General features: G+C 37.5%; 2 protein-coding genes across 3 annotated transcripts; one reads left to right on the forward strand and one right to left on the reverse strand.

The window, feature by feature from the left end:
* Positions 1-1320: 1320 nt before the first annotated feature.
* Positions 1321-3455, reverse strand: POLR2K (RNA polymerase II, I and III subunit K). 2 transcript variants are annotated; one of them, XM_082364541.1, is made up of 4 exons: positions 3349-3455; positions 2617-2685; positions 2182-2274; positions 1321-1520 (listed from the first exon to the last, which is right to left on the reverse strand). In XM_082364541.1, the coding sequence occupies exons 2-4, from the start codon at positions 2675-2677 to the stop codon at positions 1498-1500; spliced, it is 177 nt and encodes a 58-aa protein (XP_082220667.1). In that variant the 5' UTR covers positions 2678-2685; positions 3349-3455; the 3' UTR covers positions 1321-1497. The 2 variants fall into 2 exon arrangements, with proteins under 2 accessions (XP_082220667.1, XP_082220668.1); XM_082364542.1 differs by lacking the exon at positions 3349-3455 and adding an exon at positions 3010-3113.
* Positions 3456-10690: 7235 nt separating this feature from the next.
* On the forward strand, positions 10691-24777 carry FBXO43 (F-box protein 43). Its single transcript, XM_082364545.1, has 4 exons — positions 10691-12179; positions 14417-14519; positions 16889-17092; positions 17198-24777. Exons 1-4 carry the CDS (start codon positions 10708-10710, stop codon positions 17444-17446), a joined length of 2028 nt encoding a protein of 675 aa, XP_082220671.1. The 5' UTR covers positions 10691-10707; the 3' UTR covers positions 17447-24777.
* The last annotated feature ends 1527 nt before the right edge of the window (positions 24778-26304 follow it).

The following is a 26304-nucleotide window of genomic DNA, read 5'->3' on the forward strand; positions in this document are numbered from 1 at the left end:
TGGATTTGAACCAATTTCCATGTATTGATATTTTTCATGGACCTGCGTGTCTACAGTCATTGGTGAGCAGTTTAGTAGGGGACAAGTTATGTATTAGCTTCAAGCTCAGATTTACTGATTTTTATATTTATAGAGCACTATTCAAAAGGATCTTTTAAAAGCAATTTTATACCTATTTTACCTTTTCTTAAAACTGTCCAGGTAGGCAAGAAGTAAAATTACTTCCATTTTATAGATGATGGGGACACGAAGAGGTAACTGACTGAAACGATGGTCTTGAGTTCCAGTGATAATACTTTTCCCATTAAACCACTGTCTAGTTAACCAAATAACAGTATTCAATTAAACTACTGATACACAAAGGACCTATGATGAAATTAGAATAGTTAAGAGCAACATTACCCAATGAGCTATGGTTTAGAAGCCTGTCGTAAAGAGATATTTATTGGGACTCTTGTACAAAAAGGACAAGCTCAAGAAGGAACATGGCAGAATTACAAAATTATGAAAGCCACAGTCCAGGAAAACCTGGACCAAGGAAGCACTCTTTAAAAATCTTGAGTATGGTAGTACTTTGTATAGCACATAATAAATTTACAGAACTTAATATTTGAGGATGGTAGTAGAAACAATGTTTTGTTTTCTTTTTTAAACGGCACAGTTGCACAGTTAATACTTTGAATGTGCGAGACACACAAAGCTATTAACAAAGTTGAAATATATCTAATCGAATCCTGGAACAGATGGAGTATCTGAGCATCCATATCCCTAAGATCAAGGCAAAAGCTTTAAACATTCATCCAATTCAGTGTAAACCAACTCCTATTTTTTCTATATCCTGGAAGCAGAGTTTTTTACCTTAATGAATGATTACACCTGGGAAACTGCACCTGCCTTAATAGTCTGCTTCATCCACTTTACTTGGGGTTGATTTTGCCTTAGAGAAAGCAACCATTAAAGTTTCTTTTCCCTTGCTGAAGATTTAAAAAACAGTCAAGCATTATATACAAATACAGAAAGGCCTATGCCAAGTTAACAAATGAAAATTAGAACTCAAAATGAGGTATGCACACTGACAGTAAGTGCATTGGTATACTCTATACAAAATGAGGCTGGAGAGTTTACAAACAATTGGTGATGTAAAACAGTGGTTTCCTAGGAACTTACTTAATCAGACCTTTAGAGGGCCCTAGCAAACTTCATTTTTAACAAGGGCCCCAGATGATTCTAGGTTTTGATTAAAGTGTAGTTTGGGGAAGCACTTTTAACCTTCATCGTGTGTCAGATTACATATACGATAAAATTAAAGTACAAACCATGTAACTGAACAAAAATATCTTTATATAAGCTATTAATAGATACCTAAATACAATATGGTTTTTAAAATGAAATCATGTGTATATAGTTATATTCATAAAGTACACTAATCAAAAGCTATACGACAACATTAATAGCACATTCAAATCCAAATGAAGACATTCCTCTGAATTTCATGTTTCATCGAGCATCAAAAACCACCACTATACAAAAACTGAGTTAAGGACAAAAAAAGTACTTTAAAATTATATTAAAAATTTAATACTTCCAAGTCACTTTCTCTTTGCAATAAGCTAGTTATTTAATCTAAAATGCACAAAAGAATGAAGTTCACTATTTACTATGATAATTAGAAATGAACCAAAAAAATAAACTATTTTAATTATTAGCCCCCCCAATGATACAAAAGACCAACGCACCAAGACATACTAAAGCAGTGTTAAAAGTGATAATTTAGTGATCTAAAAAACACTGGTAGTTATTACATAACAATTTACTCTCAGTCTTCCACCTAATTTGTAAGCCTCACTTATTCCATTAGGTAGCATACAAACTCAATATTTGTATTTATCCTTGTATCATTTAGTTTGCCCATAAACTGAAGCTCAAGAATGAGTACTTATATACAGAATCCCTGAAAAAATACACTTATGAAAGCCAGAATCAACTAGTATTTAGATTATTTAGTATATGTCTATACACTGGAGTACTGGTCCATGAAAATGCTAATCACGCCTTTTGCTTTTTTGGTAAGTAATCCAAGTTGTTACCATTTTTACCAGAAATTAGTCTTTGACTATCAAACCATGCATTATTTTTCACTTCCTCTTATCTCATATTCAGAAAGCTTAGTTAGAAGGATACGTCTTTTAGTCCTTTTCTTGTACATTATTCTGTATCCACATTCTCTGCAACGGATTGGATCCCTTGATTTTATTTCATTTTCTGTGTGACATTCTAGAAACAAAACACGTTTATTCAATGCCTAAAAGAGAAATATTACAGACAAGCAAATTATCTTAACCATACTTTTCACCCAAAGCACTAAAATACAGTATACTCAATCTCAAGGGTATGTTGCCATTACCAATATATTAAGGGAGAAAGAATAAAAGAGTGGCGGGCAATGCATTTTTCCTAGGAAAGAAAATGAAATCTTAATAAGAGGATTTTTTTTAAGATTGCTAAAGTTGTTCTGCTTTCTAACTTTAAAGATGAATGACTCAGTTAAGCCAAAGATAAATGCAATAATTTTTTAAAAAGGTGAAATACTCTTACTTTTGTGAGTGTTACTCTTACCTCCACAGATATATATCATTGGCTGCTGCTTTGGGGGTTGAACGTCCTTCTGGGTGTCCATTGTTGTCCCTGAAATCACAGACTCAAATATTTAATATCTCAAATGGGCTCCTCACAAATCTAACCAGGCCTCATTTTTCTAGGAAAAAGCTAAAAAGGTCCCAATTCCTAATCTGTACTTTTTCCAAATCCTATAGGTGGGTCGAAACAAAAACACAACGTATTGTGCATTTACCCCCAAACTGGACACAATAATAAACACTTTACATATGTCATTTCAATTATGCATGCTATTTCATTATAATCTTTACAACAATTCTAGGAGGTATTACTCTTACTTTACAGATGAAGGAACTGGGGTTTAAGGAAGTTAATTTGGACAGGATTATTCACCTGTTAAGAGTCAGAGATTTAGATCTGACTGCAAAGCTCACGTCTTCATTTAACACAAGTTCCATTCTTCCAAACTTTAGCAAGAGATTGCCAAAAAACTGAATCCCTCAACAGGAGAACATGCGAACCGAAGATAAGGGAAGAACAAAGAAATAACTCCGAACGGCTAAAAAGCCAACAGCTAAACAGACAACCCAACAGCTAAAGAGGCAAAGAACTAACAGCATAGACTCTATCCCCAGCCTCTCCCGACTCTAACCCCACACCAGACCTGTTTAGCCCCTAGCGTCTTTCCAGTTTTGGCCCAAATACCCACCCCCCAATCCGCCAATTCCTTACCCACGTAACACGGAGAAACTTCTCTGCCTTTCCGAGCAGATTCCGACTCGCCGCTGTATCGCAGCCAACTTCCGGCGCTGGCTTATGACGCAAGCGGAGTCTCCGCCCCTTCCGCCCCAGGTGTGGCGGAGAAAGCCGGATTAAGCGCAGGTGGTGAAGCTGGTTCTTTTTTTGTGTTTTAGACTCTGGACAAAAGTGCTTGTTTCGGTCTCACCTGTTTTCATTTTTCAGGGAAGTAAAGCGTTTTAGAAGCTTCTCAAGTCGAAGGAGGTTTGTTTCTCTGACATATGAAGTCGGTAGAAAGTAACAGTTTTCCAGGAGGGCAGAGGGTTAGAAGAGAAACCCAAGTGAAGTGCTCGTGGAATCCTAGGCTGACCGTTACTCCGAGGAACGTAGAAGAATCGGCTCCACCGCTCATTTCCACGTAGAAAAGCACTTTTCAGATTATGCATTTCAAGTCGTTTGATACCTGTGCTGGGGCAGTGGAGCAGCCGCCCCTATCCTTAGCATAATTTCGTTTTTGCTTTTCGCCCCTTTCTCTTCTAGGCTCCCGTCATCCCTGTAACCCCCTCCTTTTACTCGTTTGAAAGCACAGGTGGGCTTGCGGGCAGCTACGTCAATTACTCCCACTTAAAGCTAAGGGATTTAGGTAGTGGTAGCCGTCCATCGACCCTCCTTTCATCCCATGTATTCATTCCTCCCCAGAAGAACAAAACGACTTGCTCAGTGGAGGCGTGTTCTTTCAAAGATCAAAATTTTAGTGAGACTAGTAACTGTTGGGTTCACAACATTTGCATTCGTTTGCTTCTTTCACAGCAGGTATTTTACTTATATCAAGAGGGAGAAGAAAATGAAGTTATTAAAATTTAGAGAATAACCAGTTGTTAATAACTATTTTAGTTAATCTGAGAAGCAGGTTTCTTTCTCCCCAACATGCACTACTTTGGTTTTTATTAAGCAGGCTATACTGCTTTTCGGTCTTCCATCCAGCAACTTCAGAACCTTGAGCCTCACCTTTCACTTCCAGGAGGAATTCCAACTGGTTGCACCTCTACAGACCAGCCTGAGAGATTTAACTCGATTTTCTCAGTCTTCCTAGCTGCCGATTTTTAAATTTCCAGGAAACAGAGTGGACCGTCCTGCTTCTTTCTCCACAGACAGGCTAAGATAGAACATAAATATTTTGATCATCAGCTGTCTTACGAAATGCCCCTCCTCTTAGCCAAAGGGAAGAGGTAATCCAATAGAACAGTCAAAATTAGCTTCACTCAAGAAATATTAGGTAAAACCATTGTCATGATAAGATAAAGATTATGGAGTGATCCAGAAAGTGTAACTTTAATCATTGCAAACTGACCTGGGTTCTGACTATGCAGCTTGAGGTTATCAAGATGATGCTGGCATATAACACAGTTTGTGGAGATCAGAATGGATCAACACATGTAGAATACAAATGGGTCCTGGGACCCTACAGAGGGTTAGGGTAAAGACAAGTTATAGCAAGGAGATCCAGAATTTCAACAAGAGTTCATGTCAAGGCTAGTTCCCAATGCAACATTATCTTTCCTGTCAGCAGGAACCAGTAATTTTAGGATCATTTTGGAGCATGGTCTGTGGAAGCTGTTATCAATGGTGACAGCTAACTTTTCTTGAGCATTTGCTATGTGCCAGACATCATCGCATTGCTCTCTCTTAATGAGGGCATTTGTTTTGCCAACTTGGATACTAGTGTTTTTAAATGCTTACATTGCAATAATATGGTTATGGAGATGCAAGTTGCTTTTTTTCCCCCTGAATATGTGTTTTCCTTTTTCTTCATCATACTCATTTAAGTATACCTGCATAGCTTGAATATCATGGTGATGGAAAACCCTTTCATTATGTTTTCCTGGATGGTCTCCAAAAGAAGCGTTAGGCCTGTGGAAAACATATGGGTTTTAGAATTCTGAGGTCAGTAATGAGATTACACCCAATCCAGAAAGGGAAGGGAAAAGGCCAAAGACTGTGATGTGTAAAGAATAGGAAAATATAGCTCAGTGGCTTAAACTTGCGGTATATGAGTAAAGCTAGGGCAAGCTACATGTACCTAGGTGTCTTTTTGCCATTTTTTGGGTGGGGAGGGGTGTAAAATCATTCTTTGAGTGAATAGAAGAGAGTTATGATACATTCTTTTACTCTTCAGTTGTAACAAAATATCTAAAGAATTACTAGAGAAAGAGAAAAGGGCAATGTTTAATGGTGTTTTGGGGTCGTGTGGCTTTTATTTAACCATAGGCAAAATCCCCTGCCCTGTTTACATTACAGTGGAGTGGGGAGCAGACCTTACACAAAGTAAGTAAATAATACGGTATTTTATAAGGTGATAAATTATATGGAGAAAATTCAGGAGAGGAGGATTGCAAGTGCTGGGCAGGGAGTGGCAAAATAGAGGCTTGATTGTAATAGAGACTGGTTTGAGGACCTAGAAAGGACACTACTCACTCTATCCAAACGTGTGAAGGAGGCTTCAGGGAGGTGCCATCTGGAAGAATGTGTAGTTCACCAATTCCTTACCTTAAGTCCTACGGGTACCACAAACGTAACAACCTCGCACTAAATTCATCTTATTTTCTCCCAAACCTGTACTCTTTGCTCCTCACCCACTGCTGCATGCAGTTGAATCTGCCAACTGAAGCAGGTGTAGGTTCTTCTCCACCCCCATTATCTTCCAGAGTAATGCAGTAGCTTCCTAAGCCACCCTCACCTCTCTTCCTTCTGTCTTCCATTCTGCCACCAGAGTGGTCCTTCTAAAATGTCCTACATTGCCTGGGACTTCCCTGGGGGCACAGCGGTTAAGAATCCGCTTGCCAATGGGGGACAGGGGTTCGAGCCCTGGTCCGGGGAGATCCCATATGTTGCAGAGCAGCTAAGCCCGTGTGCCACAACTACTGAGTCTGCGCTCTAGAGCCCACGAGCCACAACTACTGAGCACGCGTGCCACAACTACTGAAGCCCGCGTGTCTAGAGCCTGTGCTCTGCAACAAGAGAAGCCACCACAATGAGAAGCCTGTGCACTGCAACGAAAAGTAGCCCCCGCTCACTGCAACTAGAGAAAGCTCGTGCGTAGGATAAACTTCAGACTCTTAACATGCATCCAAAACTCTCCACGGCTTGGCTTCTTCCCCTTGTCAAGAATTTTCTTTGCCCTTTCCTCAAACCAGTCTTAGTTTCCAGCTGTAACAAATTATTTGTAGTTTCTCTAATGTGCCCAACTGTTTCAATTTTCCTGCTGGTACATTTTGTTTCAAGTTTAGAATCACCTGTTATCTGTCTTTAAAGATGCTACCCTTCCTTCAAAATCCACCTCATATCACAGTCTATATAAAGGTAGCTCTGCCCACTCTTCCGCTGTAGATTTAGTTGATCCCTTTTCTTTTGTGTTACTACCATTCCTCTACTATAGCACTTACACCAGTGAGCCCTTCAGGGCAGTAACTGCACCATTCCATCTTTGAATTCCCAGTACCTAGCCCAATAATTGGCACATAGTCAGAACTTAATCATTGTTAGTGAGTTTGATTTTGGATATATGGCATTTAGGATAACTGTGGGGCATCCGGATGGAGAAATGTTCTGTCGGAGGAGAGTGGTAGCAGTGGCTGTTACTGGCTTTAAAGTAATGCTTTTAACTCTGAATGAGAATTATGTAAGCACAGAATGGTAAAGTAAGAAAAATGTTGGGTAGGACGCCCATTTAGACAGTAAGCAGAGGAAAAGAAGCCGGAAAAAAGAGATCAGGAAGAAGTTGCCAAGAGCACAAGGATGGAGCCTGGCACATAAAACATCCCTTTTTAGATGCCTAAATAAACAAGCATAATGATGTCTAGAGATGCTGTAACCAAGTTAGTCAAACCTTTCAGACCTTATCCTGTGTATAGCTGTACTTCTAACCTAAAATGAGTCATTCGGTTGGTAACCTGCTTTTCACGCTTGATTTCATCTCCGGAAACATTTGCAAGTGAATGTTTTCCTACATTATTTTTAATAGCATCCCACTGTAGGACCTATTAACCTTTCTATACAGTGTTCCCCAAAGTTAAAATGGGGAGGGGAAGAGCCTATCAAATTAGGAAGCCCTCACGGAGCCTCGGAGGGGTGTGGGCATGGAGGGATGGGAAAGCGCGTACAGACTTCCTCGGGAGGAGGCTGGGCCGGGGGCCTGCGGGTCGCGGGGCCGCCGGCGGGGGCGCCGCGGAGCGAGAGGAAGGGGCGGCGCGGGGCGGCGCGCAGCGGTTACTCAGGGCGGGCCGTTCAAACCGAAGGAGGGAAACGCGGCGGCCCCACGCGAAGCTGGCGTGGGGGTTGCCATAGCTTGGCGTGGCTGGAGGCGAGGCCGCGGCTCCTCCCCTGTGCTCCAGCGGCAGCCGCCTCGGTCCTCGCCCGCCCGTCGACCCCGGGGGGGCGGCCGCCCCGGGTCTCCAGGTGGGCAGGAGCGGGGGACGCCAGGTGTGTGCGGGCTGGCCGGCCTCCGGGCGTCCCCGGCCCCGCGCCCGCTCTAGCTCTGCTTCCCGGGTTCCGGGACTAGAGAGGCGCCCTGACGCCGTTCACTTTCCCCTCGCTCTGCTCCAGGGGACGCCCACCCACCCTCAGCCCGTCGGTGGCCTCCTGGGCCCTGTGGCCAGGCCGGGCCTCCCTCCGACAGCCTGGCCTGGGGAGGGTCCGCGGAGGGACGAGAGGCCCAGTGGACGCCTTGCGGAGACCGTTAACCACCCACCCGCCGACTGCTCCCGGGGGAGGAGATGACCGCGCTGCAGCTTACACTGCATCTCAGAAACCCCAATTTAGGAAGTTTCCTCCGTTCCAAGGCTAGCTGGAGAAAACAAAGATATTAAAATTACTGTTGTCCGGAAAGCTGGAGGAAATTCAAAATGATTTAGGCCTTTTCAAGTGTTAGAACTAATCCCCGTAGCATGTACTTCACGTATCCAAATTTTAGCCGGTATCGTGCTACTGCACGTTTCAATGAATTGTTCAAATTAAAATTTTCTCTTTAAGTGGTATTACTTTGGTACGAATTTTAAAGGCAAAGTGAGAAATTTCCTTTTTTGGAAGCCTACATAACGTTGACGTCTAAGAACTCAAGCTTTACTGATGGTAAGATTTTACACTTTAACAAATGAAGGAAATTTGGTTCTAATTTGTTATCATATTGTAAGTACTTCATTGAGTTAATCAGTGCTTTTTTTTTTTTTTTTTTTTAAGAGCGCTATAGAGATAAGTGTTCTCAATCCTCATCAGGAGTCTGGTTTTAAAAAACGAATATTGAAGAGGCTTGTTTGATTCATCAGTGAACTGTTGAATCAGTAAAATTGAACAAGTCAACAGGCATTCCACGATTTTGCATAAATAATTTTAAATTTAAAGTTTGAATAACCACATTTTGTTTGAGACCAATGTCTTGGGTTGAAAATGATGAAAGATAAAAAAAATGATGACATTAGAGAAAGCACGGTGGAAGCAACTTCAAATGTGTAGATGAACAGAAAAAATTAGGAAGTTTTTTGTATGTTTAAAGCAACCAGTTTATGGTTTTTAGCAGGGAGAGGATGATCTCTGCACCCCTACTTTTGTTTCTAACAATTTACCTCTCAGATTCCCAAATTCTAGCATGGTGAGACACCTAGTGGTGAAGTAGCAGAATAGTTACATTTGTTGTAACTTTAAAAAAAGGCTCGGACCTAACTTTACCAAATGATATGAGTGAAAACTGTTACTTAATAGAGTGATTCTCAGAGAGGGGGAAATATTCGTGGATGGAAGTGTAATTTGAAAACACACTCTATCTTATTAACTTAATATTTTGAAAACAAAATTGTTTTAAAATATAATATGAATTATAGAAAGCAAAGTTTGATAAGTTTGGCTGGTAAGCATGTACAGAAGAGAGCAGTGATTGTCACAATCTGAGGGAATCTAAATCAGAAGAGAACATGTGTGAGATTTACCAAAACGGAATATAGGTTTTAAAGACTGAAAAACACCTAGATACTTTGCCCAGTAACAATGATCTCCTAATGATCATTACACTGTAAAGAAACTATTTAGTTTTGTGGTTATTGTAGCAATTTTTTTTAAGCTCATTCATTTACATATTTAACTGATGTAACTTAAGCATAAATAAATTACTTTCCCATTGTGCTCAACTAAAATATATCTTCCCAAGATCTTTTTAATAGAAAAAAATCGTGTACTTGGTCTGGAGAAAACTTTGAACGAATGACAATTTTCTTAGTGTCCCTTGAATAGTCTGCAGAAATACATGCTATGATAACTTTTTATCTTTTCTTCTTATACTTTGAGCTAAGATGTAATTCAAGTTTCCATAAAGAAGGAATGCAATGATAGCGTTGAAAAGGTGAAAGAGTAAAGTGTTTCCTTAAAAAAAAGAGTAAAGTATTTCCTAGTGTCATTCCTTACAAATATAATTACTGAATCACATTTCTTCTTTAATGAATGTACTTGAATTCTTTATTTGCAATTTCAAGAATATTATAAAGGGTGGGTGTCCCCCAGATAGAAAATATTTAGAAGATGAAGCCTGAATGAGTATAACTTGCCAGGTTTGAGATGGCCATGTATCTGTGGGGCAGGGGTTCATTTTCGCTAACTCAAGAATGTGTTAGTAATTTATTAGTGAGCCAAAGAGTCTTTGCAAAGGTGAAAGTCTGGGAATTTAGACCTTGTGAATGATGAGGAGGACTGAGTTTCTGAGACAGGCCCGTGTTACAAGTATAAATGACATTATCCTAGAGTTGTTTAGCCATATTGCAGTTTAGTCTAGTGGCAGCACTTACTTGACACATTTCCCAAAGACATGTTTAAAAATCAGCATATAGTTTTTTTTTTAAAGTAGCTTTATTTACATCGCAAAACCTCAAAAGGAAATATCCAACTGACTAAATATAGGTCAGCACAAATAAGCTAGAATATTAAAACTACAATAATGTACTTTAGCACTGTAAAAGTCATAAAGTAATAAAATCATCTAAAAATGATGCCATGAGATTTTTTTTTTCTCAAGTGTAGTTCAAGAAAATATTTGTGCATGGTGCCTAGACTATGCTTAGTCAGGTAATCTGTGAATATTTACTTCCTGGAAATTTTGGTCTTCATGATGTTAAAACATTGTTTTAAATAAGATACACATGAGTATAGTGTAGAGTAGATTTGTTTTTTAAAGTAACTTTTTTATTGCCATACAATTTTCCATTATTATTTGTGCTCATAACAAGTAATGTATTTTGGTGTAAGCTGCCAGACTGTTCATTTCAAAGGAAGAATAAAATTTGTTTTCACTTTGTAGAAACAGAGATTTTGAAGATGTCAGAAAGGCATTCAGGTCAAGCTGGCACTGGAGCAGGAAATGAGGTGGACTCTCCTATTGTCAATGTCAAGTTGTCCAGCTTTGGAGACTTTTGTTCCACGTCTTCATTTCAAGATAGTGGCTACAGTGAGCTGTTAAAATCGTGCAGCTTTGATAATACAGATAAAGAATCATTTGGAAAGAAAGAAAGAGGCTCAACATTAATCCATGAACATCCTGAAACTTCAAGTCTGGCCTTAACACATAGTTTAGAGTCTCCCACTCAAAGAAAGAGATTTGTCTTCCCCAGGAAGGAAAAGGATAAAACCCCAGACCTTTGTGAAACTCCTAAAGTCAGTGGAAAAAAATTTTTACTGCGTAGAAGATTGGACGTATCTTTCTCTCTTCTAAAGGGGGACTTTGAATCACAAAATAGTTCTCTTGAAAGTAGTACAAGCCAAGTTCCCAATTTAGAAAAAAATATTCCAAGCAGTGCTTTAGGTTTCCCAAGGCAAAATAATTTTAGTTCTTTAGTTACTAGCACTTTGAAAACAGAAGAAGCGACTTCCAGCAGTCAAAAATTGAGACTTAATTTTTCTCAACAGAAGACGTCCACAGTTGATGATTCCAAAGATAACTGTAGCCTATTTGAAGTTGAATGTATATCTCCAATTCAAGGCAGTAGTTTTAAAGACTCTATCACACATGACTTTAGCGACAGCAGTCTATGTATTAATGATGAGAATACATATCCTGAACTTCTGGGCTCTTCGGTCAGTGGAACAACTTGTGGAACAGATGAGGACATATTTGTGACTCCAATAAGTAATCTTGTAGCAAATGTTAAATTTAATGCAAGTCAAAGGCTTTCTCCTTTAGGTGAAGTGAGACGCAATATTTCAACACCTGAAGACAGTGGTTTTAACTCACTTTGCTTGGATAAATCAGAAGATTCCCTCGCTGACCAAGAGGGCTCTTTCCAAGAACTGCTTCAGAAACATAAGGGAACTCTCAAAGTCAGGGACACGGTAAAAAGATCAAGGCGTCTTGGAAGATTAAGAAGATTGTCCACCCTTAGGGAGCAAGGCTCACAATCTGAGACAGAAGAAGAAAAGCAGCCCAACCTCTCTGTCTCTGAATCAACACCAGTGGCCACTTCAGACATCTCACAGAGTCAGCCAAGCAGTGACAATACGAGTGGGGATTTGAGTTTAAGCTTTAAGAATTTATCAAAGACCCCAGCCTTGCAGTTAGTGCATGAGCTCTTTATGAAAAGCAAAAGGAAAAGATTCCAGCAAAGCGGTGCACGTGAATTGTTAGAAGAAAGGGACGGGGGGAAAATAGCTGTACTACAGCGTGTACTTGCCGGACTGATTGGCAAGAAAATGGGTATAGAAAAACTGGACATCTTAACAGAATTAAAATACAGAAATTTAAAGCATGTTCTTGCTATGGTTTTAGATTCCTTGGCTGCAGAAAGCCTATGCAGGTAAGAATTTTTTTTTTTTTCTGAAATAAAACTGCCTTTTATCACTTTTTTTTTAAGTTGGAAAGCTTTTCTGTTAGTTGAGTACTTTTTAAAAATTTTGTTTTATCATCTCTATCTTGATTACTTTATATTTTATCAAAGGTGGTTTAGTGAAATTCTTCAGTGTCTCAGAAATTTCACAGAAATTTCAGTATATTGAATGTTGCTTCATAAGTAAAGAGAAACTAAGTCACATATATAGGAGTATTGAGGGTAGGAACTAGAGTTACAAGACTAAAGAGAAACTGTGTTTATACTGGCAATTTTGCAAAGTGCAGGGCTATCAGAAGACAAGCCCCTTGGGAATGCCGTGACCAGGAAGTAGGGAAGCCATGTGGAACAGGATTTTTGCAAGATCATGGTTGGGGGAGGACATGCAAGAGAGTTAGTGAGCCTCTTTTTCCATAGGTATATGTGAAGAGTTGGGTTCATTGAATCCTTACTCTTTTATGGCCCCTGCTTCTATTAAAACCCTTCTTCACCTTTTCGCCATAAATTAAGTATAGGCTATTGTAGAGAATTGTAGAATCTCATAGCTGGAAGTCTTCTGAAATGTCTAGTCCTATCATGTATTTTGCAGGTGAGAAAACTGAGCTCCAGAGAAGTGACCTGCCAATGGTCACTCAAGGAGACAGAAACAGATCCAGGTCTACAGCTGAGCCCTCTGATTTCTAAGCCCATATTTCCCCAAAACTCTTATTAAGGTTTAAGTCCTTTCAGAATAGCCTTGATCAGGAATGTCTTTGGTGTAACCCAAATAGGATGATAAGCAGATTAATGACCTACATACATGTGCCTTTTAAAAATGTTCAAATGAGATAAATTATTTGTTTAAAAAAATAAGGAGATGGCTGCGATATAGGAATTTTATTTTTATATGCTGGAGTATTTGGATACAGACCAGTTAAAATTAAAACTTGGGTGACTCTTTTGGGTGCTCGCTTGTAGGAACAAATGATATTCAGTCATATTTCAATAATTGCCTTTGCTGCCATCCCTCTAGATTTATGGTATTTGTATTGCAGAGTGCATGTATAATCTTGGCAGTGCTTATTCTTGGTAATATGAGAAATTATGGTCAGTTGAAATAGCTGAGGCAAATACCCAAATGTGTATTTCATTTCTTCCCCGTTAATGAGTGACTTTCTGCCTATATCTCTCCATCTGTCTGATATAAGACACATGTATCGGCTTAAGGAGAGGCAATGGCAATTGAAGTGGCCACGGTAACTGGAAGAATAGTAGTGTTGACAACTCAACTATAACCTGGGGCCCTCCATAACCTTCTCCTGACCTCATTCACTTTGAGTGATTTGTTAAGTTAAAGTAATAAAAAAGACCATATTAACAGCTGCAGGATTAGCTTTTCTTTAATAATTAATATAGTCAAAGTTATTGATAAATAAGCAATCACTAGACATAAATTGTGTTTTTCTTTAGCTGCTTTAGTCTCATAAACTTTGGTTTATAAAATAGGAACTTTGTAGTGCTACCCATAATAATGTTTATTACAGCTGACCCTTGAACAGCCAGAGATTAGGGGCGCTGACCCTCTGCCATGCAGTCTAAAATCTTTATATAATTTATAGTCAGCTCTCCATATCCGAGTTTCCTCCGTATCCGCGGTTCGGCATCCCTGGATTCAACCAACCAGAGTCTGTGTAGTATTTACTATTGAAAAAATCCACCTGTAAGTGGATCCACAGAATTCAAACCCATGTTGTTCAGGGATCAACTGTGTTTGGCACTTAGTACTTCCAATAAAGGATTGATTGCTTTTGTGTTTATTTAATCAAAGTGACAGAAATTTGTTAAATACAATAATAGGAGAAATTTATAGAATCTCTTGCACTACAGTTGATAATCATTTGCTGCATGTCATGTTCCAAATTTTTAATCTTAGTGTCATGTTTAAGTTAAATCCTCTTAATTAGTCTCACAGTGGACTTATTTGGGTTTATATGAAACTTTGTTTTTTCCTTAACCATCTATGAGATAGTAATCTGTCAATATGATGCTGGCATATTTTAATAGGTATTCTTTCACAACTATGCAGATCAAGTCATATTTTTAATGTAAAATTTTAGCTTTAAATAAACTATCCAAAATCTTTAAAATGAATTTTTCTTATTGTCATGTGTGAAAAATATTAATTCTGTGGAATATATACAATATAAGGACTGATCTTTCTGTTACAGTGTTTGGAAAGTGAGCAGAAATTGGCGTGAAATTATTATTCAAGATAAAAAAGCAAATCAGAGGAGGAAATTTCATATCACACAATTGAAAACAGATTCTGAGGTAATGTATATAATACTATTCTAAAATGGATTTGTATAAATATCTAATAATCCCATATGGCTGGACAACCTCATTTGGTTTTCCTGCTATCTTGCTATCTTTTAACCTTTCCATTTACCAACATTGACCCATAAACTCTTTTTTTTTTGTTTTTGGCCATGCCGTGTGGCTTGTGGAATCTCAGGGATTGAGCCTGGGCCATGGCAGTGAAAGCCTGGAATCCTAACCACTAGGCCACCAGGGAACTCATGCACTCATAAACTCTTTATTTTTCCCAAACTCCGTCTCTACCCAGTGCATCAGTGGAGTAGACTAACTGACATCAAGAACGTCTTACTGGGTTTTGTTGTTAAGTGTGTATGCTGTTAGCAGTATTTGAATACCATTTGAATAGGATATGCTGGACCCTATTCATAGCTAGACATCCTTATAGCATTTTCCCATCCAGTCTTTTGAGTAGATACTACATGCAGTTGCTCAGATTACAATGGTGAACATTTGTGACATGATCCCTTGCTTTCTTGGCGCTCATACCCTGTGGGTGATACTGGTATAAACAGGTGATTACAGTACAGGTGTGTACTGAACTATCCTAATGTATATCATTAACCAAAACAGAAAAATTATAAAACAAAGTTGTTTGGTGGTTTTCCTCATACTTGTATAGTGTCACTGAAAGCCCTTTATATGTAAAAATTAAAAGGCACACACCAGCTACGTGTGATAGGATCTCTATTTAATCTGTTTGCTTTGCAGCAGTGAGAATGACCATTAACATCAGAATATCACACTTTTTCCATTGAATTTCTTAATTTACTGTAGTCTTCACTGTTCTCTTATAATCATGGAAATGAACATCAGTAAGATGACTCCCCTGTCACATTTAAATATTTTCTGGTAACGTGATGGTGACTATATTTTGAAAAATGTTGGTGCTCACGAATGCATGCCTTTGTTGACTACTTGACCTTATACTGTTCAGAGATAGTAGCACACATTTTAAGCTCCAAGAGGGCAGAGATTAGACTGTTTTATTCACTTGGCACCTAGTAGATGTTTTATGAATATTTGTTAAGTGAATGAATGACTCTTCTGTGGATGAAATTTGCTTCAACAACAAATCTCTATTCATTTTTTGGTGCATGCAGCATCACTGTGTTTGCCAACTGCATCGAAAGCCAATGGGTGTCTTCTTTTAGTATGCTCTTGTGTCATACGCTTCTAGCTTAGGCTGCAAATCATTTATAAAGTGTAACATAAAGAGATGTATTGAGTCCTTGAATAAGTTCAACTGTATTCATTCTAATTTCTGAAAACCAATTTTCATCCATTACACTTATGCATATGTTGTTAAACTGTTAATGGCATAAGTTTTCATGGCCAGCTAACTTCATTCCTATTCTTATCCTACTGTCATTTCTCATGTTTTTAACTCTCCCCATTTAGGAGCCAACTCTGGCAAAAGGAGACTATCAAGGGAGAGGAAACACAATTATAGTTGGACACTTGGGGAAATTCACCTGTAGTACATTTTATTTTGATAATTGGTTATGAATGCCAATTTGTTAAAAAAAAAAAAACTTACTATTTTTTCTCATTCCCAACCTTAACAAAATAGAAGGCTGTAAGGATTATTCATTGAAAATATTTCTTGGCTAAATATTTGAGTAATGTGGAAATCCAGTTCAAATAAGAGACATTTTTTTCTCCTTTTAAAATATCAAAGCTGTTTAAAACTCAAGTGTAAAAATTAATCAAGTATTGCAAGTATCTGGTATTTGTAAAAACCAGCCAAACAAATTGGGTTTCATGGTCTAACCAGGCCCATTATTTTTCTGACATGTGGCTAAGGTAAGAAACCTTCAAAGAATTCCATGATGTCCCGCTTTGATTCATCTCCTCTTACACCTTGGCCTAAAAGGGGACTTGGTAAACTCTGATCTGTGGGCCAAATCCTGTCCATCACCTGTGTTTTTAAAGTAAGTTTTATTGGAACACAGCCCTGCTTTTTCATTTACATATCTCCATAGCTGTGTTTGCTAAAACAACGATTAAGTAGCTTGCAACTATCTGGTCCTTTTCAGGAAAAGTTTGCAAACCCATGCTCTAAACAGAAAAATAACCAAGCATGCAAACTTAAAGCTAGCATTTATGGTCTTAATTTTTTCTTTTTCTTTTTCTTTGACTTTTAAATGCTAGATGAGAGGGTTTTTGTTTTTTTGTTTTTCCTTTTTTCTAAAAAGGAAACGTTTAGGGAGAAAATTCCAGTAGTGTAAAACCACTTCCAAACATTTAAATACATGTGCATCAGAAAGCTGTCCTGGAACTTTTGATATTACAGTGTTGACCCCTCTTGTCTTTTACCACAGGGGGCTATATTAAATGTTGATGATGCTGCCACTCGGCTCCATCTTTTAAATCGATCAGCTTTAAGATCTGTGCAAGCACAGGCTAGGACACCAGGTTTTCAGAAAGAACAAGTTTCAACATTTTCTCCTTGGGGAGAAGTTTTGACACCTATAGCGAGTTCTTCTGTTACTCACTTAAGTAGTAAACAGGAAGAATATGTTAAGGTGAGTATTTATCATAAGTTATTAGAAGTAAATATTTACAGAGTTTGAAATAAAGCAATTCTCTATGCGAAAATGGAAGATTTAGTTTGTGTGCTTTTACTGCAGGTTGCCAAAACACTTTTTATTGATGAAGCATTAAAACCTTGCCCAAGGTGCCAATCCCCTGCTAAGTACCAGCCTTATAAGAAAAGGGGACTGTGTAGCAGCACAGCCTGTGGTTTTGACTTTTGTGTGTTATGTTTGTGTGATTATCATGGGTCTGAAGAATGTAGTAGAGGAGCAGCAAAGCCAAGGAATAGAAAAGATGCTCTTCCAGGAAGTGCCCAGAGTAAGCGGAATTTAAAACGCCTCTAAAGAGACTTCACATATAAGAGAAGCATTCCCTCTAAGCAACATTTTGTTTGACTTAAAATTATGAATATTTTGAAAGCATGCAAGTCTTCCCATCAATGACAGATGATGATTTATTTCCTACTTTGTATATATTGTGATCCATGTCATTGTATGTTTTCTTTAAAGTAGTGAGCTTTGAAAAAATCTTATTTTACGATGTCATTTTTACTCATTTTAATAATTTAGTGTTTTTAAATAAAGAATTTTCAGTGTTATATATATGTATTTAACTGTTTCATGTAACATTTAAAAATTGTGCATTTCATCACTATGTGTTGAAATGTTCTTTGATTACTTTTCAAAAATAGTTTTCCAAATAGTATTAAAAATTCTGAACTTGAGATAGATGCCCTTATAGATTTCAAAATCTTTGAATATTTGACTGAAATGAAATATAAATAAAATGTTTTCAGAAGTTCTGTTGAATTTACTCTATAATCTCAATCTTTCTCTTAATTTAGTGAGTGTCATATTTGGGCAGACTTCTGGTTAAATAAAATTTACTTAATATTGATAGCTAAGAAGATGTAAAAAGTAAATTATTAGATGTATGTGGTTATTCACCATGAGAGTCTTAGGTAATAAACACCCATAAGTCACACGTAAGTTTCTTTTACCCTTGTTACACATGAAATTGTCAGTAGTGCAATGTAGAAATCTGGAATCCTATCTCTGGTCTATGAGGAGGCACTTTGTTATTGTTTTATGTATTGCAATCACATTGCCCTCTCAGTGTGTCACATTTGTCATCTTATGGTTACTCAGTCCATTAAGAATGTAGTATTTTATTTCACTCTGGTGGTGAAAAAGAAGATTTTACCACATTTAGTTTTAGAAATCAGTAATCTACATGTGTTCCTCTCTACTGAAGGAACTGTTAAACGATGGAAGTTCAATTAAAAAAAAATTTTTTCTGGCTTTAAATCGGGATGAGTATTGTAATAAAGTCAATATGAGTGAAATAGTGTAAGGACTTAATACCACATATTTAAATGAGTTTATAATAAAAATAAAACTTTCTGAAGACAAAAGATCAGAGTAGAAATTCAAAAGGTAATGAATGAAGCTAAGTCCAAGCTTCTCATTGGTAGGTTTTACATTTGCGATGAGGTCAAGAGGTAGGTAGGTTAACTGGAAGAAAATCATATGGAAAATCATAGGTCTACCTATGGAAAATCATAGGTCTGTGTAATCTAAAGATACAAGGCATGAAGACAAGAATAACTATTAACACATTCCATCCATATTCATGAATAACTTTATGAAAGTCTCCAGCTATTCAAAAAATAATCATCATTATCCTAATTGCTGTAAATTATTATGTATTATAGTAACTGGCTGGTGCAGCTACCCTAGCCATATGTTCCAATAGCGTCCTGTGTTTCCTCTGTCGTGGCACTTAGTTCACTTTGTTTAACTTGTTTCTTTAATTTTCTTTCCCCATGAGACTGTAAGCTCTGTGAAGGCCTGTCATATTTGATTTAAATACCATTGTATCCCTAACACCTAGCCTGGTACCAGGCAAGTAGCAGGTGCTCAGTAAATATTTATTGAATGAGTGGATTTTCTTTAGTGCTACCAGTGTTAACTTTTTATCCAAGTAAACCATTATAACGCTATCCTAATAATTTGTTAATTTTTAATGCTTGATTTCATTGATTAATGCTTGATTACCAAAAAAAGTAGAATCTAAATGATTTCTTAAATTGATTTTAAACATGTAATCTAATCAATAGATTTGTTTGGTCTACTCATTCTTTTAGCTGATTTTTCTATGATTAGTTAGGGTGTAATGCAAGGAATACTAGGCCAGGAATCAAAAAGCCTGGGTTGGTATCCTGAACTACTTACTAGCTGTGCCCTTATGCAAGTCACTTATTGATTCTGAGTATATTTCTTTAACTATAAATAAGGGAAGTTAAAAGAAATGATGTATTGTGAAATTACCCTGTTAACACCAATCAGTGTTAACTACGCGTTTGGCTATATGTGAATACAATAAAGTGAAATAACATTTGTGGGGATAGAGCATATGATCTTGATATCATTAACACTATGCTGAATGAAACTGTAAAGTCAACCTCTAACCTGCTTGTGAAAAATGTCTGGTTTGAAAAAAAATTCAACAAACCATTAACTGAGCATTTGCTATGTCCAGGCAATGTTTTAAGTCCTTTACATGAGTTAACTCATTTATTCCTCAAAGCGACTCTATAATGCAGTTACTATCATTCCTTTTTTATATCAGGAAACCAAGAATCAGGTTAAATAATCTAAAGTCACACAGATAGCAAGTGTGGGGAGCCAGGATTCTAGCAGAGGTAGTCTGCCACTTGTATGTGACAAAACTCTTTGCAGAACCCTTGTTGATAAATTCAAGATGCATATAATTACCATGTCTTTAATGGAAGACTGTTTTGCCATTTAAGAAAAATCTTTTGGTATGCCAGGAAAAAAAATTCTAAGTTAGAACAATTCTGCCTGAATAGAGTAGTTCCTTAGCTCATGTGGCTTAAACAACTATCTCATTTGATAAACTAAATGAATTGCATGAATACAATTATCTTGAGAGCTCAGTTCCAGAAGAAGGCCACTGCTTCCATCCCAAGGTCTGTGTAATCTAAAGATGCAAGGCATGAAGACAAGAATAAGTATTACCACATTCCAGTAATGACTACATTCTTATAGGTTCTGATTATTGGGTGAGAGTAAGTAATAAGAAGAAGCTCACTGATCATTTCTTGATGGGACTACTCAGTTCCCAAGAAGATTCCAAAACAAGACGGATGATTAAATTTGGCACTTTATTCTTCTGTTTCACTTCTTAATGAAGACATTAGGAAAAGAACTAGTATTAATTCTGGGGAAAACCAATAAATTCTTTACGTTCTACTGATTTAGGATAACAGTCTCTCTGTTGTTTCCCCCTATTGTGTGCCTCCCTTGCAGCCTTGCTAGCAAGTGGGCAAGAATATTCTTTCTATTTGACTTCTACTTGATTCCAGGAATGATGGATATTTTTTTATTTTGACCCCCTAGTTTGGAAAAAAATGGTGATAAACTTGTGATAAGTCATATAAAGTGAAACAACACTTTAAGAGCTATCTGATCATTTTATTATAACATTTCTATGGGCGAAAATAATAGATTTTAAAATCTATTCCAGCTATTTAAAAGGCTTAATAAGGTCTTATGGAATTCTTATCAATAATTTAATGGTAAAAGTACTACTGAGAAAACATTTTTGATACTTATGTAGAACTGCGTAAAGCTAAGTTTTTTGATTACCTTTCCTTAATTTATGACACAAAGCAAAACCGTCAAAAATTTATGACTCGGAAACTTACTGAACATTTCTACATTTGATCTCTTATGTTCCTGGTTTGCATTAAGTTACTTATATGGATTTATTTTAAATTGTGTCTCTTAAAAATAGTATAATATATTAAAAGAAGGAAATACCCATTATTGTTTCTGTGTGGAGGAGGGTAAATATTTCAAAGCTCACACTAAACATTCCACAAGGGGGCACCAAAGACTCATTTATGGTGATTTTGGCTACCCTTCAAAAAAAGTAAATTTCGCTTTTATATATTTGATATTGATGTGGTGTGACATTGCCAGATAGGGGAAATGTTCCTTGACTTAATTTTTAAAGGGTATATAGAATAAATTTTGGTAATAGTTATTACTAAGAGTTGGTAATTAAAATACTTGAGCTGACTTGCAAGAGTGTACTGTTTTCCGGGATGACTTTAGCAGAACACCTTGTTGGCGGCTGGGTCTGTAACTTGGCCATCTGTGTTCCCTGGCCCAATGGCTCTGCCATGCTGGCTCCTTCATCACAGACTGTGGAGCCAGAGGAGTGGAAGGAGCAGTAGAAACATGGAGGTGAGTGCTGATCATGACTGGTGATGGCATGCTACCAATTTTTTCCCTCTGGAATTCTCATTTCTGCAGAAAGATGGTGCTGGTTCAGGTCCCAATCACATCCTGCCTAGATTCTGCTCAGTGCCTCCTAACAGGTCTCTTTGCTTCTACTTTCTCCCCATCTGACTCTGTCCTAAGTGTCCATTGCCAGGTTATTTGTACTAAAACATGGCTCCAATTACGTTGCTTCCTATTAAAGATGTGGCAGAATTTAGGATCTCCTAATGGTCCTAACTTTCTAGCAATCTCTCCCACTATTCCACTGTACATTTTGTTCCAGCCAAACCAGACTCCTTACTGTTTTCTAAACTTCCCCTGTGCTTTCTCCTGCTTCCTCTCTCTCTTGCCACTGTAAATCCCATCAAATCCAGGTAATCCTTAGTTTCTTTCCATGAATCATTTTCTTTTTTTTTTTTTTTTAACATCTTGTATAATTGGTTTACAGTGGTGTGTTAGTTTCTGCTTTCTAACAAAGTGAATCAGCTATACATATACATATATCCCCATATCTCTTAAGCCAAACAAATAAGAAACCCACTCATTGTGGGTGGTGACAATGGTCTGCACCTTACTTTTTCCTTATCTCTTTTCCTTATCTATCACTGATACAGAGCTGCCTCATTCTTTTCACTAGCTGCCTGTGGTTGTACCATAATAGAACCCAAACCCCTCCTGATGGACAAATAGGTTGTTACTGAGCTTTTAGTCTTTGTTTTCTTTTTTTTTTATTTTTAAATTTAATTTAATTTTATTTTTTATACAGCAGGTTCTTATTAGTCATCCATTTTATACACATCAGTGTATACATGTCAATCGCAATCGCCCAATTCAGCACACCACCACCCCCACCCCCCACCACTTTCCCCCCTTGGTGTCCATACGTTTGTTCTCTACATCTGTGTCTCAATTTCTGCCCTGCAAACCAGTTCATCTCTACCATTTCTCTAGGTTCCACATACATGCGTTAATATACGATATTTGTTTTTCTCTTCTGACTTACTTCACTCTGTACGACACTCTCTAGATCCATCCACGTCTCAACAAATGACCCAATTTCGTTCCTTTTTATGGCTGAGTAATATTCCATTGTATATATGTACCACATCTTCTTTATCCAGTTGTCTGTCGATGGGCATTTAGGTTGCTTCCATGACCTGGCTATTGTAAATAGCGCTGCAATGAACATTGGGGTGTATGTGTCTTTTTGAATTACGGTTTTCTCTGGGTATATGCCCAATAGTGGGATTGCTGGATCATATGGTAATTCTATTTTTAGTTTTTTTGTTTATTTTTAAAATTAATTAATTAATTTATTTATTTTTGGCTGTGTTGGGTCTTCGTTTCTGTGCGAGGGCTTTCTCTAGTTGTGGAAAGTGGGTGCCAGTCTTCATCACGGTGCGCGGGCCTCTCACTGTCGCGGCCTCTCATTGCGGAGCACAGGCTCCAGATGCGCAGGCTCATTAGTTGTGGCTCACGGGCCTAGTTGCTCCACGGCATGTGGGATATTCCCAGACCAGGGCTCGAACCCGTGTCCCCTGCATTGGCAGGCAGATTCTCAACCACTGCGCCACCAGGGGAGCCCCCTAGTTTTTTAAGGAGCCTCCATACTGTTCTCCATAGTGGCTGTATCAATTTACATTCCCACCAACAGTGCAAGAGGGTCCCCTTTTCTCCACACCCTCTCCAGCATTTGTTGTTTGTAGATTTTCTGATGATGCCCATTCTAACTGGTGTGAGGTGATACCTCATTGCAGTTTTGATTTGCATTTCTCTAATAATTAGTGATGTTGAGCAGCTTTTCATGTGCTTCTTGGCCATCTGTATGTCTTCTTTGGAGAAATGTCTATTTAGGTCTTCTGCCCATTTTTGGATTGGGTTGTTTTTTTAATATTGAGCTGCATGAGCTGTTTATATATTTTGGAGATTAATCCTTTGTCTGTTGATTCGTTTGCAAATATTTTCTCCCATTCTGAGGGTTGTCTTTTCGTCTTGTTTATGGTTTCCTTTGCTGTGCAAAATCTTTGAAGTTTCATTAGGTCCCATTTGTTTATCTTTGTTTTTATTTCCATTACTCTAGGAGGTGGATCAAAAAAGATCTTGCTGTGATTTATGTCAAAGAGTGTTCTTCCTACGTTTTCCTCTAAGAGTTTTATAGTGTCCGGTCTTAAATTTAGGTCTTTAATCCATTTTGAGTTTATTTTTGTGTATGGTGTTAGAGAGTGTTCTAATTTCATTCTTTTACATGTAGCTGTCCAGTTTTCCCAGCACCACTTATTGAAGAGACTGTCTTTACTCCATTGTATATCCTTGCCTCCTTTGTGATAGATTAGTTGACCATAGGTGCATGGGTTTACCTCTGGGCTTTCTATCTTGTTCCATTGATCTATGATTCTCTTTTTCTGCCAGTACCATATTGTCTTGATTACTGTAGCTTTATAGTGTAGTCTGAAGTCAGGGAGTCTGATTCCTCCAGCTCCGTTTTTTTCCCTCAAGACTGCTTTGGCTATTCGGGGTCTTTTATGTTTCCATACAGATTGTGAAATTTTTTGTTCTAGTTCTGTGAAAAATGCCATTGGTAATTTGATAGGGATTGCATTGAATTTGTAGATTACTTTGGGGAGTATAGTCATTTTCACAATATTGATTCTTCCAGTCAATATTGGAAGAACATGGTATATCTCTCCATCTGTTGGTATCATCTTTAATTTCTTTCATCAGTGTCTTATAGTTTTCTGCATACACGTCTTTGGTCTCCCTAGGTAGGTTTATTCCTAGGTATTTTATTCTTTTTGTTGCAATGGTAAATTGGAGTGTTTCCTTAACTTCCCTTTCGGATTTTGCATCATTAGTGTATAGGAATGCAAGAGATTTCTGTGCATTAATTTTGTCTCCTGCAACTTTACCAAGTTCATTGATTAGTTCTAGTAGTTTTCTGGTGGCATCTTTAGGATTCTCTATGTATAGTATCACGTCATCTGCAAACAGTGACAGTTTTACTTCTTCTTTTCCAAATTGTATTCCTTTTATTTCTTTTTCTTCTCTGATTGCCGTGGCTAGGACTTCCAAAACTATGTTGAATAATAGTGGTGAGAGTGGACATCCTTGTCTTGTTCCTGATCTTAGAAGAAATGCTTTCAGTTTTCACCATTGAGAACGATGTTTGCTGTGGGTTTGTCGTATATGGCCTTTATTATGTTGAGGTAGGTTCCCTCTATGCCCACTTTCTGGAGAGTTTTTATCATAAATCGGTGTTGAATTTTGTCAAAAGCTTTTTCTGCATCTATTGAGATGATCATATGGTTTTTCTTCTTCAATTTGTTAATATGGTGTGTCACATTGATTGATTTGCATATATTGAAGAATCCTTGTATCCCTAGGATAAATCCCACTTGATCGTGGTGTATGATCCTTTTAATGTGTTGTTGGATTCTGTTTGCTAGTATTTTGTTGAGGATTTTTGCATCTATATTCATCAGTGATATTGGTCTGTAATTTTCTTTTTTTGTAGCATCTTTGTCTGGTTTTGGTATCAGGGTGATGGTGGCCTCATAGAATGAGTTTGGGAGTGTTCCTTCCTCTGCAATTTTTTGGAAGAGTTTGAGAAGGATGGTGTTAGCTGTTCTCTAAATGTTTGATAGAATTCACCTATGAAGCCATCTGGTCCTGGACTTTTGTTTGTTCGAAGATTTTTAATCACAGTTTCAACTTCATTACTTGTGATTGGTCTGTTCATATTTTCTGTTTCTTCCTGGTTCAGTCTTGGAAGGTTATACCTTTCTAAGAATCTGTCCATTTCTTCCAGGTTGTCCATTTTATTGGCATAGAGTTGCTTGTCTCTTAGGATGCTTTGTATTTCTGCACTGTCTGTTGTAACTTCTCCTTTTTCACCTCTAATTTTATTGATTTGAGTCCTCTCCCTCTTTTTCTTGATGAGTCTGGGTAATGGTTTATCAATTTTGTTTATCTTCTCAAAGAACCATCTTTTAGTTTTATTGATCTTTGCTATTGTTCTCTTTGTTTCTATTTCATTTATTTCTGCTCTGATCTTTATGATTTCTTTCCTTCTGCTAACTTTGGGTTTTGTTTGTTCTTCTTTCTCTAGTTCCTTTAGGTGTAAAGTTTGATTGTTTATCTGAGATTTTTCTTGTTTCTTGAGGTAGGCTTGTATAGCTATAAACTTCCCTCTTAGAACTGCTTTTGCTGCCTCCCATAGGTTTTGGATCGTCGTGTTTTCATTGTCATTTGTCTCTAGGTATTTTTTGATTTTCTCTTTGATTTCTTCAGTGATCTCTTGGTTATTTAATAATGTATTACTTAGCCTGCATGTATTTGTGTTTTTTACGTTTTTTCCCTGTAATTGATTTCTAATCTCATAGCGTTGTGGTCAGAAAAGATGCTTGATATGATTTCAATTTTCATAAATTTACTGAGGCTTGATTTGTGACCCAAGACGTGATCTATCCTGGAGAATGTTCCACGCACACTTGAGAAGAAAGTGTAATCTGCTGTTTTTGGATGGAATGTCCTATAAATATCAATTAAATCTATCTGGTCTATTGTGTCATTTAAAGCTTCTGTTTCCTTAATTATTTTCATTTTGGATGATCTGTCCATTGGTGTAACTGAGGTGTAAAGTCCCTCACTATTATTGTGTTACTGTCAATTTCCTCTTTTATAGCTGTTAGCAGTTGCCTTATGTATTGAGGTGCTCCTATGTTGGGTGCATATATATTTATAGTTGTTATATCTTCTTCTTGGATTGATCCCTTGATCATTATGTAGTGTCCTTCCTTGTCTCTTGTAACATTCTTTATTTTAAAGTCTATTTTATCAGATATGAGTATTGCTACTCCAGCTTTCTTTTGATTTCCATTTGCATGGAATATCTT

This window comes from Balaenoptera borealis, assembly GCF_965194805.1.
Source record: "Balaenoptera borealis genome assembly, chromosome: 17".
Classification (NCBI taxonomy): domain Eukaryota; kingdom Metazoa; phylum Chordata; class Mammalia; order Artiodactyla; family Balaenopteridae; genus Balaenoptera; species Balaenoptera borealis.